Consider the following 21,744-nt stretch of genomic DNA (forward strand, 5'->3'; position numbering starts at 1 on the left):
GGAGTTAGGTTTTTTGTTTTTGTTGTGGTGATGATCGAACTAGTCTTATGCTTGTCGGACAATCTACGCATCTATTCTCATAGCATTTCATATTCACAAATACTGAGGACATTCCATGGATGGTAACAAAGCAAAATAGCAGCTAACATCTTAACTGCAGTTAGATTGATGGGGTTTCCTCTCCCATACTTTAAATCCAATGGCTACTCCTAGTGTATTACTCCCAAATGACCATTTTTATATTTAAGCTGAAAATAAGTGGGACTGACTTTTAAGAAGGATGGCTTGCTGCTTTTCTTTTCTTTCTTTTTTTTTTTTTAGCTAACATTCTTCAGAACTCTAATGTAAAACATCATGCAAGGCTTTACCAATTATTTCAGGTATTGCTTTTCAAGAGCAACTTCAAAAAACACTTAAAAATTCAAAGGAACTCTTCTTAGGAGTCAAGATTCAGCGTTAAAGGGAAATAAATCATTTAGCAGTCATATTGATCAGCATCATTCAATCACAATTGTTTTCCAGTCTGGCAACGGGAGTTTAAAATGAGAGGTAGCTTTACATTTTTAATATTCACCTTATCCAAACAGATTTCTTTGCAGTACTGTATTTTTTTTAACAATGACCAGCTATTATGGGCTTTTATACATTTAAGCTCCCAGTCAGAAAACTATGGAAATTCTAGGAATTTATCCTACAAACCTATTTGTAGAAGCATACGAAGATCTATCATAGAGATTTTACTGTGATGCTGTTTATGACAAATGAAATTTAGAAATATTAAAAATGAGATCAATAGATACATTAAACAACAATTTTCTGACACTGGAAAACAGCACATTTCACTGATCTCTGGGAGCAAGAAAAAAAGCAACCATCTAGGGTTTGTCTACTGTCCCAGCATGATTGTTTATAGAGGCCCTTTCCCTCTTAAAGGTACCCTTGTCTGGGTGCTAAATTGCATGTTCACCCTATGAATAGGGAGCTAGCTAAATCCATTATGTTACATCCATATAATGGGATACTATACAAGTCTTAACAAGAATGAAGTGAAGAAACGGAAAGATTGTCAAGACACTATACCACAAAGTTAAAAATGCAAGGTGAAGTATGTATGTACCTCTGGAAGAATTCCTGAAGGCTAAAAAAGAAACTATCAACAGTGACTCCTCTGGGTGGTGTTTTTGGCATCGGAGGGCGGGAAGGGTGGGGGTGGGGGAGGTGGAAGAAGGCTTTAACTTTTTATTTCATATTCTTTTGTATTGTTTAAATATATTAAACCATGTGCACAAAAACTAGTTTAAATATTTTATAAAGGAAATATATTACCTATGGCCCCAAATAATTTATTTTGTGAGAAGAAGAGCATAGAAAAAGATTGTTGTGCATATGTACTACCAAAATAACAACTCTTGCTGGTTCAAACGTCCCCTTCAAACGGGGTTGCCCCTATACCTCCCACCATATCACAGTCCCTATGCCTCCTACTTAATTTTTGTCTATTACACTAATTACCACCTAAGATAGCGTTTTCTGTTTTTGTTTTTATTTTTCTCCCCCACTAGGGTACCAAATTTGGCAAATGAAAACACAGGATGCCCAGCTAAGTTTGAATTTCAGATAAACAACAAATAATTTTTTAGTTAAAAAACCAAAACCAAACCCACTGCCACCGAGTCGATTCTGACTCATAGTGACCCTATAGGACAGAGTGGAACTGCCCCATAGGGTTTCCAAGGAGTGGCTGGTGGATTCAAACTGCCAACCTTTTGGTTAGCAGCCATAGCTCTTAACCACTGCACGTCAGTAACTCCCAAATATTGAATGGGACATAGTTATATTAAAAAATTATTCGTTATCTGAAATTCAAATTTAATCAAGTGTCTTGTATTTTATTTGGCAGCTCTGTTTCCAGTTTAGTCCACCACTGGAATATGAGCTGCTTGAGGGCAGGACTTAGTTTATTTTGTTTAGTACTGTCTTCACAGTGTCTAGAAACTATACCTTACACATGATAATTGCTCAATACATATGTGTTGGAGGAATGAATGAATACAGTTCTGTAAGAACAGTGAAACAAATACATTAAACCTACATGAAGATGTGAAGCATCACAGGCCTGGGATTAGTGAGACAGCAAGGCTATCTATCCTAGTATAATTGTAGAACTGAAAAAGGGAAAATTGTAAAATTTTCCTGGTGGCCAGGAATAGCTCTTTGTGTCAGCTCCAGCCAGGCAGTCATCGGTGGGAGGAGGAGATCCAGGAGAAGATGGGAGTGATGTTAACTCAGCAGTGGCACCTCTTCAAGCCCCACAAGGCCAACCTGAAGCATCAGGACTGAAGAGCAGAGGAATGGCGTAGGGTACAAGGGAAGGCGGGGAGTGACTGCAGGGGAGGAGCCCTATGGAGGGCAGAATGCCAGCAATGAAAAGAGCTTTAATGGCTTCCAAGGAAAGCCCATAAACCACTCCAGGTCTCTGTCAGGAGAAGTGTGGTTACCTAGAGAACTAAAGATTCCAAAAAGTCTGCCTGTCGGTAGAGAGCTAGAGGCTGGGCCATTATGATTATTTCTATATCTTTGGTTATCCTCCCCTCTCCATCTGCAAGTGGCCAAGACGAAGGGTGAGTAATAGCTAGGGTAACGCTGGTTATATAAATTATTAGTGTCATCTAAGTCCCCAAAGTCCCCTTCAGAATTTACCCATGTCGTCATTAACCATAAGATGTCATTCTGACTAACTCTGCTTTTTCCTGAGCAGAGGCACTGACAAAACAGTTCAGTATTTCAGTTGAAAGAAACCAAGCCAGTCATTCTTAACAGACGTGGAAACATGTTCAGAGAGAGGAAGTAACTTCTGCAGAGGAAATGGCCGCAAAGAGGCAGAAGAGAGAGTCAAACCCAGGTCTTCTGATTTCCCATCTTGTGTTCCTTTTATTCAAGCACCTTGTGTCTAAAAAACTCTAATTCAACTTTATCATGTTTCTTTTTGTTTAACTGTGGCATAAAAACTAAAGAGGGATCATGAAGTATCCAGTCTAATCCCAGCTCTTCCACTTACCGGTCCTGTGACAGAGACCAAATCTCTGGATCCTTTCCTCTCAGCCTCTGGCAGGGCTAGGTTAAAGTGTGCTGGCAAGGAGACACCTATATCACACACAAAGGCATTGCTCTCTCTGACCCTCCAACAGCCTCTCTGGACTGAGCCAGAACTTTCCCCTGCTACTCTGAGCGTCAGGCATGCTATACTCTAACTTGGCAGAGTTCTGTGGTGGATTTTTACCTCAACACACAATATCCATGTCTTGGTTTTTCCCAGCTCTAAAGGATCAAGATTTAGTTTTTTTTTTTTTTTTTTTTAATTGGCGGAAAGATATCACCTGGCAATTCCTTAGTCTTCAGAGATCTGATTAAACGTGGCTCAACTGCCAACTTCACAGGCTATGGAAGTGTAAGATCTGCTCTCCTAGGGCCCTCAGCTCAGGTTCTTACATCTGGGCATATCTTCTTGATTTTGCCCCCAAACCAATTCAGATGGGTCAGTCTGTTCTTCCCCAGTTGCCTCAAGAAACCCACTCTCCCCAAGCATTCTGTGAGTTCAGTATTGGATATCTGGGGGTCTTGGGAAGGCGTCACATCACAGGGCATGTTGTATTTCATCTCACTGGCTTCTCTTCCCCACCCCCTCCATTTACACCTCTCCTCCTCTTTGCCTCCCTCCCAGACAATCCTGGGAATTCAATCTCTCTCTCTCTCTCTTTCATGTGGAGTAGTTTTAGCTCCTACATGCATACCCAACTCATCACAGGATCAGCAGAACAAATTAAGTCCCACTTCCCAATCGTCCCATCAGTAGAAGGCAGTGGAAGTTAAGAGTGCAAACATTTTTTTTTCCTTTTTCATTACTTTCTCTTATTTCAAATGGACATCTCGGCTACATTATGGCTTTCCATAGTTTTTGAGCTGGCCTGAGAACTATTTTCATCCTTCTTTACATAGGAAAATGAATTCCAATTTCAAACTAACTTAGAAATACACTTTTTAACACTAACCTATTTATAGGTTTTAAATGGGAGAGGAAGAGAAAACTTAAAACTATAAGGAGTCCAGTGAATGACTTAATGTATATACCTAAAATGATCCACATCTTTCTCCCATACAGTAGCTGATGGGTTCAGACCACTGACCTTTTGATTAGCAGCCAGAGCACTTAACCACTGCGCCACCAGGGCTCCTATTGATTCTTTCCTAGTTTTTTTTCTTTCCTGAAGGCAGGAGTGCAAAGAAACAAACCCTAGGCCAGTTTGGCTTGGTTATGCCTCAGAGAACAGGTAGGTATTCCTGTAGAGGAGTTTTGTCCTGTTTATCTAATCAGAAAGCTCCCTCCCTAAAATTAGAATCTCTTTGTCTACACTGATAATGTGAATACTAACTAGGAGAAAAGCAGACAGGTATATCAGCCTGGAACTTAATGAAAAGATTCTATTTTAGGTAATCCACTAAAATGGGTCTTAAACTGATTAAGTAATAACCAAATTAAACCTGGTAACCAAATCTTCATTATGCTTATTTTAGAATTACAAAAAAATGTAAAAAATGACAGTTGTATCAATAATATCACAATATGAGCTATCTGAGAAAGAAATCTGCTGGTTAACAATTTTTATTTTAAATTTCTATACTAAAAATGCACACAGTATAATTTGAATAAAGAAACTGAAATGCAGGGAGATAGCTAAAAGTTTAGGGATCACAGCAAATACCTAAATTAGGTTTATCTGGGTAAAATTTACATAATTTCAACGAACCACCTGCCTGCAGTACACCCTAACATTTGATGGTGTGGATAGGAGTATACACAGACAACCCCATCCCCACGCCTGCTAATGGCCTTCCTTCTGTTCCCATCTCCTTTCTCTTCCCAATCCTGATTCTATTATTCAGGAAGGCCTTGGGGTTGTATGTGGAGACCACAGCCTGCAAGCTCTGCCCACAGCTCCCACCAACAGCTGCTACATGGCTCCCTGCAGGCCTGGCTGGTGTGCCCATACCAGCAGTGTGGTCCACTCTTGGGAATACAGATGTGGGGAAGACGCCAACCCAGGCATTGGACTCAGGACATTTGAGACAGGAAACTTGGTTCCTGGGTATCTGGAGCATGGTCTAGAAGTGGGGAGACTGGGCTCCAAGTAGGCATGTCCCCTCGGCCCTATGGACACCTCACCCCATGGGGGGTTCATAAAAGGAAGAAAGAAGGCCCAGAGAAGGAGCCCTGATTGATTATCTGGGTCTAAAGGAAGCGCTGTCCTGTAGTTTCTTTTTAAAAAACTTACTGTTATGGATTGAATTGTAGCCCCTAAACTGTGTGTTGGAATCCTAACCCCCTATACCTGTGAATACAATCCTATTTGGGAATAGAGTTTTCTTTGTTATGTTCATGAGGCATATCAGTTAATCACTTCTGAATTATAAAGAGCAGCAAAGACACAGAGACAAGAAGCACAAACAGGAAGATAGATTCCATGTGAAGATCACCAAGGAACCAAGGAATGGCGGGGCTACAGAAGCTGAAAGAGACAAGGATCTCCCCCTAGAGCCCACAGAGAGAAAGCCTTCCGTTATAGCCATTGCCCCGAATTCAGACTTCTAGCCCCCTGAACTGCGAGAAAATACATTTCTATTCTCTAAAGCCACCCACTTGTGGTATTTCTCTTACAGCAGCACTAAGGAACTAAGACACTCATGAAAGGTGGGAAAGTGAGCAAAACCAGCCAGAGAGCACGATGCTACAGATTAAAAAGAAAACGCTGTCTGTGTGTACTCGTATGGAAAATTAAAAACGGTTAAGAGCAAAAGCTTATGTTGCAGAAAGTGGAAGAATTTCTTAGGACTCGGGTAAGTCAGATACAACAGTTGTTCAGCTCCCTTGTGTCACATGAAGCTCTTCTAAATTAGATAATCAGTGTTAATTAACAAATTTCCATGTGACTAGTGAGACTGTAAAAGAAGTTGCAGAGGGAGGAGCCTAGACCTAAGCCAATCAGCATCTGACATTCCCCTAGCAGGGGGCATAAGGGATAGGGTCGAGACCTATGGGCAGTCAATCACAATTACAATGACGCTCAAAAGTTTTGTTGCATGTTTGGGAGAAGACACTCTTCCCCTCCCTGGATGTAGATATGGAAGAATAAAGTCCCAGGAGTGACTGGCAGCCACCTTGCAACCAAGAGGACGACAAGACCCAGCATGAAGCCAGTGACAGGGAACACAAGACAAAGACATAAAAAAACTGAGTTCTTGAAGTCCTGGAGGCACAGTGGTTAAAAGCTTAGCTGCTAACCAAAAGGTCAGCAGTTTGAATCCACCAGCCGCTCCCTGGAAACCCTATGGGGCAGTTTTACTCTGTCCTACGGGGTCGCTCTGAATCGGAATCAATCTGATGGCAACGGGTTTGGTTTTTCTTTGGTTTAGTGACAAGGTTTAGTTGTCAGGGCAAAACAATAATGAAGCCTGCCTTTGTGACGGGTTTTCAAGTTAAGTAAACCAATAAATACCTTTATTTTTTAAACTAGGTCTGTTAAGTTTTCTATGACTTGCAACATAATATGTCCTTGATAATCTACTCATTTTTAAAGTTTAAAAAATCCAGCTGATTTGTTTCTTTCCTAACGCACAGTTCTTAATAATAAATCTATGCATAATTTGATTGATAATTCATACTTTTATCTTGGAAAAAGAATATGCTTAATTATTAATGTTGTTGCTGTCATTAGTTGCTGTCAATTCCAACTCATGGTGACCCCATGTGTGCAGAGTAGAACTGCTCCATAGCGTTTGCAAAGCTGTGACCTTTCAGAAGCAGACCACCAGGCCTGACTCCCGAGGCTCTCTGAACGGGTTCAAACCACCCACCTTTTGGCTAGTCAAACACTTAACGGTTTGCACCACCTGGGGACTCCTTTATTAACGGAAATCTTAAAAGGCTATGTCCTGCTGGAAAAAGCCATCTAAAGGTCAGTGGAAACTAGGAAGAGATAATAGTTCCTATTAAAATTCACTTATACAGCCAAGGGATTTCTGTATCACGAAGGTGTCAATGTCTCCAGTTCAGAGAGGGAACTCATGTTTTTATTTAATAATGTCTTCAGATGGACAGTTACATATGCTTACTTCTCTTATTTTTTCTGATTAAACTTTGAAGTAAATAGTATAACCCCCATTTGACAAATGAGGAAATTAAGGCTCAGGGAAGTTAAATAACTTGTCCAAAGTCATAAAGTCATAGCAAACCTGGGATTTGAACCCAGGCTTTTCTGAATTCCCACACTCTTAACCACAACTATACAGTGGAAGTGGTTGGAAGGTTTCTGGGTTGGAAGCTCGACTTTGCCACTCACTACCTGGCAAAATATTTATACTGAGTCTCAGTGTCCTCATTAATAACAGGGAGATAACAAGGCACCCACTTCATAGGATTGCTAATTTAAGTGAGCTAATAAGCATACAAAACACAGAACAGTTGCCTGGCACTTAGTAAATGCTGAATGAATGTTAATACTGCTTTTATTCTCCGCTCTGGGCAACTTAAGAAACAGAAAAGAGGATTCTGAAATAAATTCAACTTCTTATAAATTAACCGCACCGATGGTGTTTCAGAGCCCCTCGCTGGTGCAAACAGTTAACAGGCTCACTGCTAACCAAAAGGTTAGTGGTTAAGAGTCTCGCCAGAGGTGCCTCAGAAGAAAAGTCTGGCAATCTATTTTCAAGAAATCAGCCAATGCAAACCCTGTGGAGCACAGGTCTACTCTGACACACATGGGGTACCCAGGAATCAGAATCTACTCGGCTCGTTTATGGTAGTTAATAAGATAGTGTTTTAGAAACAGAATTCTGAGACCAAGACTGTACATAATTTAATTTGTAAAAATCCTGCAGCATAGTATCAGTTCTCTTCCCCTTACTAACTCTGTTCATTCTTTAAGGCTTATCTACAATCACTTGCTCAGGGAAACATTCCTTGACTGTTCATACCAGGTCGAGCTACCCTGTGCTTCTTTGCCATAGCACTTAGCAGCATGGTAATTTAACAGTTTTTAGTGTGAAAAAATCCAGTTGCTGTCGATTTGATTCTGACTCATGATGACCCCTTGTGTTACACAGCAGACCTGCCCTCCATACAGTCTTCAAGGCTGTCACCTTTCAGAAGCAGATCACCTGGCCTTTCTTCCGACATCCTTCTGAGTGGGTTTGAACCACCAATCTTTCAGTTAGGAGTTGAGCACTTAACCATTTGCCCCACCCAGGAACTCCTGGATTTCGTATAGTCGTTCACTTAATGTCCACGTTCCCCAACACGCTGGAAATTTCATAAGGTCAGAAGCAACTTTAACCTCAAGGCCTAGATGGTCCCTGGCACTTGGTAGTAAAGGCAGAATAAACATTTGTTGAATGAATGATTGAAAAAGTCAATAAGTAGATCAATGAATACATTTAAGGGAAGTTTCAAAAATAGCTTTCCCAGATTATATATGAAATTTAAATAGATATAATGAATTAATATTTTTGTGACCCCCTCCATAAAATATAGTGCCTTTTAAATTTAAACTGAATATAAATGGATTTCATGCCGACATACTTCTTTCAAACACACTTGCATTATTTCCGTGTTTGTCTGGCAGGAGCCAATGAGGAGTCTCCCTCCCTCTCACACCGCTGTGCCTCACCATTCCCATTCACCCAGCTGTTTATTCTCACCCCGCCCCCCCCACCCCTGCCATTTTCATTTACTAGAATGATAATGTGTATTAAATTTTATAGTAACATGCCTAAATAAAGTTGGGTGGGGGAAAGTGGTTTTCAGAAAATCGTACTGTAATTGTTTTATTTCAAGCCAGCATTAAATTACCCCCCTCAACGAACTTTTTATTCCCCACTAAAGGAATTTAATATCAATTATACAAAGAATAGAAATATCTTTTGCTCTGCTTAGCAAGTAAAATTGAGTGAAAAATCTCTTCAAGAGTAAGCTCATGTAGAAAAATGTCTGAGAATGTGAGATTCACACTCAGGGATAAAATGATGTGACTTTATGAAATATCCTGATATAGTAAAACAATGGTGCTTCTTTAGAAGGAAGAATGAATCCTATTATTATAGTTACTAGAGAAAAAAAGTCAAATATTCTTAGAATTCGAATCTACACAATTGCTACCTTAAAAACATAGAAACCTTTTAAAAATTAATTTCCCGCCTTTAATCCACAAAAAGAATTGAATTGTTAAGAGACTTTCCTTGAACTATTAAGTAATATGGAATCAGAAATTAATCACTTTATTTACTCTAATGTCTAAATGGGAAAATAAAAATATATTTGTGCTGGATAATAGCTCACTGGGTAAATTCTACTACCAATACAGGGAAACTGTAAACTAACCAGAAAACAGACGTATAGTACATGAACATTCTTCCGGAATTTAATTTAGACTTTGAAAATGATGAAGTCAAGGTAGCAAAAGAAAAAAGCGTATTTGGTGGTTACAGAAGAGGATCAGGAATAAAGAATATTGGATTCACTGTATAGTCAGTCCACTGCATAGACTTGAATAAACGGCTTACCCTTTGGAGGTCTGAGGGCTTCAACTTCTCTGCTCTCTAAATACACTTACAATAAAAATGCTATTAGAAGTAAATGTCAGTGAAGAACTGTGAGACCCATGTATTAGAGATGAAAAGGAATTCCAAATACCTTAACTATAAAATAATTAAAACTTAATGTTATTTAAAAGTCACATAGCTATCTCGAATAGATTTATAGGTGACAGATCTGATATCAATTTTTAACTTATATTTTGAAGGTTTAATAATAAGAAGAAATTCTATAAAATACTTAAAAATACATGAAGTAAGATGATTTGGGTATTTATCTTCTGCCTTGGAAACAGTCCCTGTGACTCTGAGACCTCAGAAAAAGTCTATTGCCTAGACAACAGGATTTGCTTTTAATCCTGAAAGCTTTCACATTATTTTCCTGGTAATAAAAGGACAAGGATGTGAAATCAAAATTTCACAAATTAGACCTCTAACCTACCCCTTCTCCATCCCCAGCTCTTCTCTTCCATGGCAGGTACCCGGTGTTGTGCACAATTTACTGTTTAAATTATCAGCATGATATTATATCACTCTAGTCCCAACTTTGTTTTTACTGTGTAAACACCTGCTGTTTCAGTGAAGTCTACTCATATATATATTTTTTACTTTATTTTCTTAAAGGTGATATAGCAGATATTACAAATGTTAGTGACTAGGATTAACAGAAATCCCACACACAAACTTTTAGGTGACATCCTAAAGAAAAGAAATTTCAGCTAAATTGTGTTGACACCTTCAAAAAGGGTGAAATCATTTAGTTTCCCTGGGTTTTATAGAAAACACTTCTAAAATGACACAAAGATGTATAATAAGACAAACTGTAAATATTAACTACTTCCTTGAAATATAATTTAAACTTGGTGACTAGGACAAGAAAATGTCATATTCCTTTCTCTTGCTAAGGAAATTGCATACTTCCTTTGCAAAAACAAAGAATATGCAGTCTTCATAAGAGTATATTTGACAGTTTTAAAGTTGTTTTGTTTCAAGGTTAAAGGCTTCTATAAATTTTCATGATTGTCTCAAAGTTGAAAAAAGGAAAGAAGAAAAACACTAACTTTAGGGCACACAAGTTTTGTTTTTAATCGATATTAAAAACTGCATTAATGCAATGGTCATATTTCATCTTTTCTAAATATTATCTTGATTTGCATCAATTTAACATTCATCTTAGAACGAATACACTTTCAATTTTATGTGTGTTTTCTTTCATACTCTCCTCAATGTTCTAAACAGAACTCAAACTTCTCTTGTTACCAGGATTTGTGAAGCAAATGGATATGCATTTTACTAAGTGGAAAAATGGAGCTGAAGCACGGGCAGTTAACTACTGATGAGTGTGCAGTGTTTGGTTTGTGGACCATAGGATACCATAAACCTTGGTTGAGAACATTAATATGGGAATTGAGTAATTCTGGAAACACAGAGTCTCTTTCAAAACATAGGTTAATCAAACTTACAGAATTTCACTAAAATGAGAAAAAGTTTAACAGCAATAATACCAAACAGTGTCATAAGGACTTTGTGTACATTTATTCATGTCACCCTCATACTGACCCTATTAGGTAGGCTCTGCTATTGTCTCTCTTTTACAGATGAGAAAACTGAGGCCCCTAGAATTTAAGGACTTTGCCAAAATTCCCACAGTCTCTAAGTGACAGTCCCATGCTCTTAACTGCTTGGTGGGTTTAAATTTGTGATACCAAAAAAATAACCTAACCCATTGCCATCAAGTCAATTCCAACTCATAGCAACCCTCAGGATGGAGTAGAACTGGCCCCATACAGCTTGCAAAGAGTGGCTGCTGGATTTGAACTGCCAACCGTTTGGTTAGCAGTCAAGCTCTCGTGTCTTGGTGACAGAGGAGAAAAAGGTGGAGAAGATGGACAAGATGCAAAAGGTCATGAATAGGCTTATTCTAGAAGGGCTGCACTCCTTATGATTTCAGAACACAGTTCAAGACATTTGGACTTCAAAACAAACAAAGAAAAACAAAAAACCCGGGGAAGACAAGCTGATGGGTCACAGACTTTCAAAGGGCCAGGCCAATAGCTCTGCCAGGGACAGGAAAGTCCCCAGCTCAGCTCTCTGGCTCCTGGTGGACTGCTCCAGCGAGTGGCTTTGTTAGCTGCCACAGGCTTTCCTGGTCTCTGTAGAGGTTCCAGATTGAAGGGCTGTTGGGGAGCACAGGATATCAGACCCAACTGTGGGATAATGCTAGGTGCTTTGTCCAGCTCACAAGTATGTTGCAGGTGTTAATGTACACATACACATAGATATGTGTAGGCAGAGCTGTAGTTGTTTTTTTCTTTACTTTTCCCCCTCATTATTAACCGTACGATAGAAGTACAGTACCAGAACTGGCAAGTCTATTTAAATAACTCCCAATTTTACTTAACAGTACAAACAGCTTGCTTTGGATTCAGGCCCAGGGGGTTCCCTCTGTAAGAAAAACTTTGATAACCAAAGAAATAAAACGTATTAATTTCACCACGACAAGAATAAACTAGAGTGCATTTTAATCACAATTAATGGTAGACATAGCATTTTCTCTACTCCATATGTATATATGAGAAAAATACAGCTGTATCTCAAACATATCAAAAAGTAATATACTCAAAATATCTACAATGGAAAATTAGTTGAAGAGTTTCTATTTCATGCATCTTTAAAAATTAAACTACTCTGATCACCTGCACCACAATTTCCCTGTATTTCAGAAGTATATGTAGTGTATTTAATAAGCATATAAAATAATTACTAACATTACTGATTAGAATAATTTTGTGATTTTAATGCTCTTCAAATTATCAAAAATACTATATTCTTTAGAACTCACCTTTTGCCCATCCATCCCTGGAATGCCAGGTGCTCCAACAGAACCCTAAGCAGACACATAACAACACTAAGCGAACATCACAATCACAAAATATTTCAAGTTTATATTGCATTAGTTATGTCGGCCATAATTCTACCTTGCTAAAACATCCTGTTCTACTATATTATCTTATACCTATGAAAACATTACTATGTATGTTAATGGAGCCCTGGTAGCACAGTGGTTAATAGCTATGGCTGCTACCCAAAAGGTCAGTAGTTTGAGTCCACCAGCCGTTCCTTGGAAACCCTATGGGGCAGTTCTACTCCGTCCTATAGGGTCACTATGAATCGGAACCAACTTGATGGCAACAGACTTTTTATGTATGTAAATGGGAATTTTTTTCCCAGGGAAGGATTATTTCCCCAGCTTATACGATCTTTTATTTAAAAATATACTGCAGGTTATATTTGGGAGACTGTTTCTCAGCTCTTATACTATGTTCAAATGTATAATAATATAGACAAGTCAAGCTTCCCCGGAAAAACTGGAGTTACAATTTAACCTTGTTTCTAAATGTAGACTTAACCTTAATATGATTTTTTTTTAAATCACATCGTACGTTGAGATCCATATCTATCAGATGGCCACATGACTAAATTTTGGTGCTTTTAAGAAATAAATAGACTTAGTTCCATCTGGAAAAAGCCTAGCAGTGACAGTAATATTGAATTTTTTTGAATTGAGTTTAAATATCATAAAATGAGAAGTAATTAAAATAATAACACTTTGCTCCACATTTAATCAAATAAAGGACCAACGTTGTAAACCCTAATTTGTTGTATTTGAAGCATTTCCCCCCTGTACTTTCAGGAAGTATATTTAAGTCATTTGAGTGTGAATATGTCTTCCAAAGTAGACTAGAAAAGGTGTCACGAATGTTAAATACTGATCAGGAACAACACAACTCTGTCCAAAAAAATCTGTTGTGTGTGGGGTTGGGGGGAGGGTTTGTGCATGCGTACGTGTGCACATACCAAAGTGAGTATGAATGTTGGATATAGATAGGGTGAACTGAGAATAGACAGCTAATTACTACCTGAGAAAATCTATGACATTTAACTGGACACAGAAACACGAGCAAATGTTTTCCAACGGTGATGTCATTTCCCTCCATTAGACCTCCTTTTTAGGGTCTGGAGAAACCATTTTTAAATACAATGTGCTTATTCTTTTTCTAACACTAGGAAACAGGTTTTTCTTAATAGACGCATGATATTAAATGTCTTCAGTAATAACTGCAAACAATTATTAAAATAGTATTTATATGCAAAACAAATTGAGATGGCAACCTCCTTACTGTGCTCAGTGATTATACTGAGTGGGTCATTAAAGGACTTCCTGAGGCCTGAAGCAGTAATTGTATCCTGGTTGCGTGTGGATTAGGGTAGCTTTACAATTTCACACCATGCCTAATAGAGACATTATTGCGATGGACAAAGTGTTCCTACACGCAAGTTGTCTCACAACTCATTGGCTTTTACTTGGTTTGTAGGATTATGTTTCAACAGATGTCACATGCCCGATGCTTGGGGGATAAAAAGTCTCTATCTTTGGTGGATTCCAATGATAAATAATAATCACTTTTCCAGCTGTTACAATACAATTGTTTTCTTTAGTTTTCTGTAGATTAAATATCCTTTTTTCCCTCTGAGGGAGGCGTAATGAGGAGTGGGGACTTAGTGATATTTTGTTGGCAAACAGCCATCTACCTGCTATTGATATATTTCATATTGTAGTACTAGCGTAATTTTAGAAGTCTTAGATTCTCTCCATCAGAATGTAATGGTCGATTCTGATGCCTGTAAATAATATTGACACGACAACCAGAAGTCACTTTTCAGGTTACCTTAGGAGAGGAAGACGCTAGTGAGCCCCTTGAATACAGCCAACCAAGCCATACCTACCTCCCTTGTTCTGGTCAGTTCTGTGGCCATTTCACAATCATATATTTGAGCAAGGCCATGCATTCAATTTGCAATGTCATATGACTTTTCACATTTTAAGTTTGGTTTCAAGGTTCTACTGGTATTTGAATTAAAATTCAGTCATCTACAAGTACTGCACAGATTGAAAAGTCTACTCTGTAGGTATTGAGTTTTTTTTTTTTTAATAATGGAGTCGATCAGAAATCTAATGGGTCACACTGTATGATTGTATTTTTGAGAAGGCGTAGAATGCACAAACCATACCAACTGCTTCACCATGGCTTACAGTAGCTAATTCCATTCACCTCTCGTGCTAGCCATCAGGCAATGGAAGTATAATTAGTTTCACAGTATTTTTGTTTATACTCTACCTTTTGTCCTGGAGGGGCCAGAGGACCCTATAAAAGAAAAAAAAGGAAAATTAACATAATACTGTAACCAGTTAAGCTTAAATGACCAATTAAAATGGTCTTATTTTATACGGTTCTCTTTGCTGAACTGAAATCTGCTGATGTTTTGTACATCAAGGAAAATAAAAAAATTTCAGTTAGAAGTACACAATGGGGCTTTTCTTCTCTTGCTTTCTTTTGAAGGCCATTAAAGATATGTGGTAGGATTCTGATGTTTTTCCTTTAAAAAAATCTTTGCTGTTCCAGCGCATCTGTTTCTTCAAATACCTGCAAATCTATCACATCAATGTCATTTAGAAGGCTGGAGATATTGCTAGAATCAGTCAAAAGGCAGTGCAGTTCCCTAGCAAACCAATACATTATATTGCTGCTACATCTGCAAAAGTTCAGTAAGCAGATTTGCAAAGGAATTAATCAAATAACATTACAAAGAGATGTGTTTTGTTCTTTTTCTTCCTCCTACAAAATGTGTCCAATTGACTAGCACAAAAACTTGTTTACAAACTAGGAGAAGCCAACATCAACTGAGGCACCTAGTGTGGACCAGAAAAGAGAACAAAAGATGCTGCCAGCTGTTGCTTAGACGTTGATACTGAGAGGGGGAAAAAGAAATACAATATTAGGGAGACTGTCATGGTTTGAATTATGTCCCCCAAAAAATATGTGTATTAGTTTGGCTGGGCCATGATTCCTGGTAATGGGTGATTTTCCTATATGTTGTAAAACCTGCCTCTATGTTAATGAGGGAGGATGGGTGGCAGTTGTGTTAGTAAGGCAGGACCTGATCTACAAGACTGGATTGTGTCCTGAGGCAACCTCTTGAGATATAAAAGACAGAAATGAGCAGTGAGACAGGGGGACCTCATACTATCAAGAAAGCAGCGCCAAGAGCAAAGCGCGTCCTTTGGACTGGGGTCCCTGCGCCGAGAAGCTCCTAGTCGGGGGAAACACTGAAGAGAAGAAGGCCGACAGAGAAAAAAAGCCTTAAAAAAGCCTTCCCCTGGAGCTGATGCCCTGAATTTGGACTTTTAGCCTACTTTGACTATGAGGAAATAAACTTCTCTTCATTAAAACCATCCACTTGTGGTATTTCTGTTACGGCAGCACTAGATGACTAAGACAGAGACGAATGAGAATATTTACACATAAAATGGAAATGCGGCAGTTCTGAGATTTGGCAATTTTTCAACCAAAAGTCAGTGTCAGGATTGTTAGTTTTATTTAGAGAAAGACACAGCTTTGGGACTGTCTTCCATGAGTATTTGCAGAAAAGAGTACAAAGAATATTCTGAATATTCATGTCCATTTTTAAATGAAAATATTAAGCACTTCCCCAATTTTTTCAAAAATATACTCAATTATAATATATTTTATTAAATTATAGACACTCCAGCATTTCATAGAGAAAGCTCTTTACTCCATTACACTTAAATAATGGTCACCTTATTTTCAATGTGTGACATTTCAGTTAACCAGCATCTTGCATTCATACTCAGTAATATTATATAAAACACTAGGGTAGTCATTAGTGGAAAAGTTGGCCATGCATAATTTTTCATAAAAAATGCAGAATGTTTAGGTATATTCTGGGAATCTCCTTCTCACAAGTTATTTTGTAATCCTCGAAGACCAACAGTTTCCTGATACAATCAGCTTTAGATTATTAAAAGTGCACTTTGCAATTCTACCTTTATATATTCCTATTTGATTTAGTCAACCAACTCTTTAATGAGCTTGTTATCTGGCATATCTGTGTGATCAGACATTCTCCCTGCCCATCTCACTCCCTATTTAAATTCTTTCTGTTTTAGATTTTGCAGAGAAACCAGAGACTATCAGGTGTAAATTCCCTCCACATCATGTCCCTCATCAATCCATGTGAACCCCCTTCCTTTGTCGGAGGAAGAAGAGTCCCTTCTCTTAAACAGGACGAATTCATCTGGTGGACTCTGGAATTCATCCTTGCCTTTCCCCTCAGGGATCTTTCCCCATCAATTATCCCTGCATCCTTATCAGAACCTCCCCCTCTCCCCTGGTTCCTTCCCCTTAGTTCATAAACATGTTTAATCATTTCCTCACTTGGGTATATTGTTTGGGAAGTGAATGTTTATGCTAAGTAAGAGCAGAATTTAGAGTTTGTGGTGATAGCAGATCTGAGAGTGGAGAAAAGGCTTGGTTTTTATCATTATCTCTGATTCCGTTTTCCCAAGCATCTCTAGAGTCTTTACTTCTTAAAATGTTTATGTTAGAAAGGAAATCATATAACAAAAAACACATTAATTCAATGTTTAGACTGAGACTGTAATGTTCAATTCACAAAGGATTGTTTCTCATTGTAAACCTAACTTTGCCACTTGAAAAAATACTGTTTACTAAAATTGGATCTTCCGTTATATGTATAATCACGGAATGGAATATTTTGTACGAAAATAAGAGCAAATTTTAAATCAAATGTTTTGACTTCAGACTAACGCACCTAGTATTTTCTAATTTGTTCTGTGTTGCATGAGCACATAAGATCAGAGACTTAGTACTCACAATTCTTAAATGCATGAAATTGTATTAGTTGTATATTTTGGCACAATATTTAATGAAAGTCAGAGGATGGCCTGTTAGGAAACTACTACTATTTTTGTTAGACTCCCCAAATAAAAACCATTAATTTTGAATGGTGAATACATGTCTTACAGATTAGCCATAACCATATTACCAAGCATATATTCTCAGCTACCAAAAATGTGCACATACTTCTTTGATCTCACTCGCGGGAAAAATGGTAGCATGTTAAAGACAATGTCATCTATTACTAAGAGGGAACTAGGAGTAAAGAAGAGTTGAATATAAGACTCAGACATATATTTGAGTTTAAGTAGACACACACACACACTATACAGCTACTTTACGGATCAAGATTTTACTTATATGTTGTGTTTTGAGCATCTTTAGATTAAAATCCCATTATGTATCTGTAACATTGTGGTGATTAAATGTAAGCTGACCAACTAAGCCTTCACTGTTCAAAAACTGATTCTGAACTTAGGGTATTCTGCCATCAGTTGGTTAAAATGTCTACATTTCAATAATCTTGTGGCTTTTAGTACAAATATAGATTTATAAAATAATGGGAAAATACCATAGAACCATTTACTAATTTATCTAATTTTTCTTAAACTTATTTATCCTTTCAGCCTGTATAACATGGATAAAGAATGTCATAAGTTCATTGTTCACTAGTCAAATCAGTGCTTCTTATTGATTATTCCTAAAATTAAAGTCAATTATTCTAGTGGTCCAAGATTTCTAAAACAATTCCATGTTCATATTATATCCTCATGATTTAACAAGTTTGGATCAAATGGCTTTGCAAATCAGAGTCATAATCTTTTTAGCCCATTTATTAACCACTGAAGTGTTCCTTTCTTAGACATTTCCTTGGTGCGCATATTTACATTAGTATATACTTTGTATGCAACCAACATATGTTCTGGATGATCTAAAATGTATGAACTTTTTCACTGAAGAATTTTTCATAATGAACGTAGTTTTATTCAAAAGATAAAAAACCAAATAAGCCACTGAAAAAATCTAAGTATGAAGTAACTTCACGAATCTGCAGACAAAACTTTACACCAACATTTTCATGATTATTTAGAAAGACCATGGAAAGCTATGCAAAGTTAACATAAAAACTTGTAAGTAAGTAAGAAATTATGTAGTGCATAGTGATTTTCTTCCTGTTTTCCCCACCTTTGTGGGATTCCATTTCTAAAGATTATGTACAAGAAAGTTAAAGAAACATGATAACCCCATGTTGATGATTGCCTTTACCAAAAGCAGGTTACTCAGGCCTAAGAATGAATCCTTACTTCTCCCTCTTTGAGTCCACCAGAAAATTACTCAAGAATATCGCTCCAGTCCGGCCCTCTTCTCCTACTGCATTGCTATGTTCTTATTCAAATCCTTGTCTCTCCTCACCTGCCCAATGTGACACCCACCTAATGGCCTCTCTGCTGGCTGAGCAAGCTTTCTAAAAGGCTAACAGGTTCATGTTTTTCTCTGGCTTTCCACAGTCCAAGCTTCAGTAATACTTGTAGTTTGTCACACATGCCCTGCTTCCTGCCTGTACACTGCTGCACCTCTGGTTCTGCCTGTAATAGGCTTCCTTCTCTCTGGTCTTCTCTCTCCCACCCACTGCATAATTCAGAACTCAGTGATCCCCACCCCCAACACTCCCTTGGACTTAGGGCCCCTTCTTTTGTTCTCCAAAGCATCGCTATGACTGTACTTTTTTCATGGAACTTACCGCACGGTACTGCAGTTGTCAGGTTACTGCTTTCTTCACTCTGAGTGTCTTTTATCTTGCACAGTAGCTTGCACATAGTAATTGCTCAGTGAATCCTTTTGAGTTTTTCCATTTATTCATCCACTTAACAATTTTCAAATGCCAGCTGTGTGCCAGACAATATTCTAGGTGCTTGAGATACAGCAATGACCAAAGTAGAGAAAAATGTATACTCTCCTGGACTATACAGTCTAGTGAACGGAGACAGACAGTAAACAAGTAGACAAGTGAAGTGTAAAGTTGGGTAAGGTGGTGTCATGGATGGAATTATGTCCCCCCAAAAGTATGTGTCAACTTGGTTAGGCCATGATTCCCAGAATTGTGTGGTTGTCCTCCATTTTGTGATTGTAATTTTATCTTAAAGAGGATTAGGATAGGATTATAACATTCTTACTAAAGTCACATCCCTGATCCAATGTAAAGGAAGTTTCCCTGGGGTGTGGCCTGCACCACCTTTTATCTTACAAGAGATAATAGGAAAGGAAAGCAAGCAGAATAAAGGGACCTCATAGTGCCAACAAAGCAGTGCCTGGAGGAGAGCGCATCCTTTGGATTCAGGGTCCCTGCACAGAGAAGCTCCTACTCTAGAAGAAGATTGATGAGAAGGCCGACAGAGAGAAAGCCTTCCCCTGGAGCTGATGTGTTGAATTTGGACTTTTGGCCTATTAGACTGAGAAAACAGCCTTCTCTTTGTTAAAGCCATCCACTTGTGGTATTTCTGTTACAGCAGCACTAGATGACTGAGACAGGTGGCAAGTGCTAAAAGCAAAAAGGGGGGAGAAGTAGATGTGGCAGTATTTTAAACTGGGGGAAGGTCAGTGAAGCCCTCAGTGACAAAGTGGCCCTTAAACAGAGCTCTGAAAGAGATCAAGTAGAGAGCCATGCATATAGAAAAGGGAAGAATGTTCCAGGCAAGGGAACAGAAAGTACAAAGGCCAGAAGTGGCATGTGCTAAGTGTGTTCATAGAACAGCAAGAAGTCTATGAGAGTAGCAGGAAATGTGGGTAGGGATAAGGAAGGGACATTGTATTTGAAGGCCTTGTAGATGGCTATAAACACAATGGTGTTGACTTTGAGTATGATGAAAATAATAAGAATGAATAAATGAATACATAAAGCATATTAAGTTTTTTTCTTCCATCTTAGACAATAGTGTCTCAAAATAAGAATGGCAAGATTTTTCATTCTTTTGGTCATTCTAACGCTACTGGTTTATTCTAATAACCCCTAGACTACCTCTAAGTGCAAAACTGATGGAGGAATCTAGTTTATGGCTTCTATATTAAAACAGCAAAGCAAAAATCATCTTAGTCACATGGCATTGCTGTGCATGTGGATGTAGATCCAAGGCCTCTAACGCCCTTTAGAAAACCATCATGCAACCAGTAGGTAGAATTATCAACCCAAGTTAATCTTCAAAACACAGTTAAGAAATAGATGCTTCTGTAACCATTAAGCACTGGCTGCACTTTTCAGTGTGTTTAAGGGGAAAAAAAGGTCTTTTGCTTGATGGATCATAGAATGGGAAAAAAAAAAGTTAATGAATTTTTCTGACACTACCACAGTTAGCATGAATTTGATTGAGGTATTAATTACTTAGACAGGATGCAGAGTTTCTAAATGATGTGCTTTAGGATGCCTCTTGGGAGGTGTTTTAAGGCAAGTTCTGGTTGCCTGCTATTAGGAAATGATGTTCTGTTGAGTACGGGGCAGACACAGTTCCTGTTCTGTCCCTGATGGCTAACGGTAAAATGTGAGGCTCTGAAAGCTGCTGGTCATTTCTGGATACAAGAATATACAACCAGCTTCTGTAATAAAAAACACAGCGAACAAAAAAAGAGGTGGTCCGTCTGTGAAGGGGAGGATGAAAGCTCCAAACTATTAAGCCATTTAAAATTATTTCCTTTTTGAGTTAAGAATTTTTCCATGATTTAACAAAAGTTAGGCAAAAATGAAGAAAATACTTTTAAAAATTCTGGTTCCATAGGGAAGAATGATAACCCATATAATCTAACTTATGGAGTCATAAAACATTAGTATCAGACTTTCTCAAGGGTTTGATGCAATAGACTTTAATTACAACTTCTTGAAAGATACTAACCTGGACAAAAGCATCATAAGATTAGAAAATATATAAACCTGGTTTATAAAGAGTTAAGAGGAAATTTGAAACCAATAATGGAAATTTGTCTTACTTAAAAAGGATCATTTAAGATACTGTTATATAAAATTCCATGTTCCACTTGGATGTTTGATGTGAGAAGGTTAAGAAACATAAACCCTAGCCACTATTATATGTATGTCTGGAGCATAATTCAAGTGATGTTTTACAAGATTCAGATTTCATAGCTTAAGTGTGTGGAAATGTCAAACTAGAAACTATTGGGAAATGTTTAGCATATAAGCGAGAGTGCTGAAACAAGTTCAATCTAAAAGCCAATGATTTAGTTGACCTGAGTATGAAGAAACACAGCATAAACAAGAGAAAAGGGGGATACTGCTGAGATGGGAGAGCTTCATCTCGTTTCAAGTCTTTCATAG

General features: G+C 38.0%; 1 protein-coding gene across 2 annotated transcripts in view; it reads right to left on the minus strand.

The window, feature by feature from the left end:
* Positions 1 to 21,744, minus strand: part of COL25A1 (collagen type XXV alpha 1 chain) — a 527,832-nt gene that overhangs the window by 98,826 nt on the left and 407,262 nt on the right. For both annotated transcript variants that reach the window (XM_004380232.2, XM_004380233.1), the window contains 2 exons: positions 14,823 to 14,849; positions 12,485 to 12,529 (listed from right to left, as the gene is read on the minus strand). In XM_004380232.2, the coding sequence (XP_004380289.1) occupies positions 12,485 to 12,529; positions 14,823 to 14,849 (72 nt within the window). The remainder of the gene's footprint in view (positions 1 to 12,484; positions 12,530 to 14,822; positions 14,850 to 21,744) is intronic.

Source organism: Trichechus manatus, unplaced genomic scaffold, assembly GCF_000243295.1.
Source record: "Trichechus manatus latirostris isolate Lorelei unplaced genomic scaffold, TriManLat1.0 scaffold00071, whole genome shotgun sequence".
NCBI classification, from domain to species: Eukaryota; Metazoa; Chordata; class Mammalia; order Sirenia; family Trichechidae; genus Trichechus; species Trichechus manatus.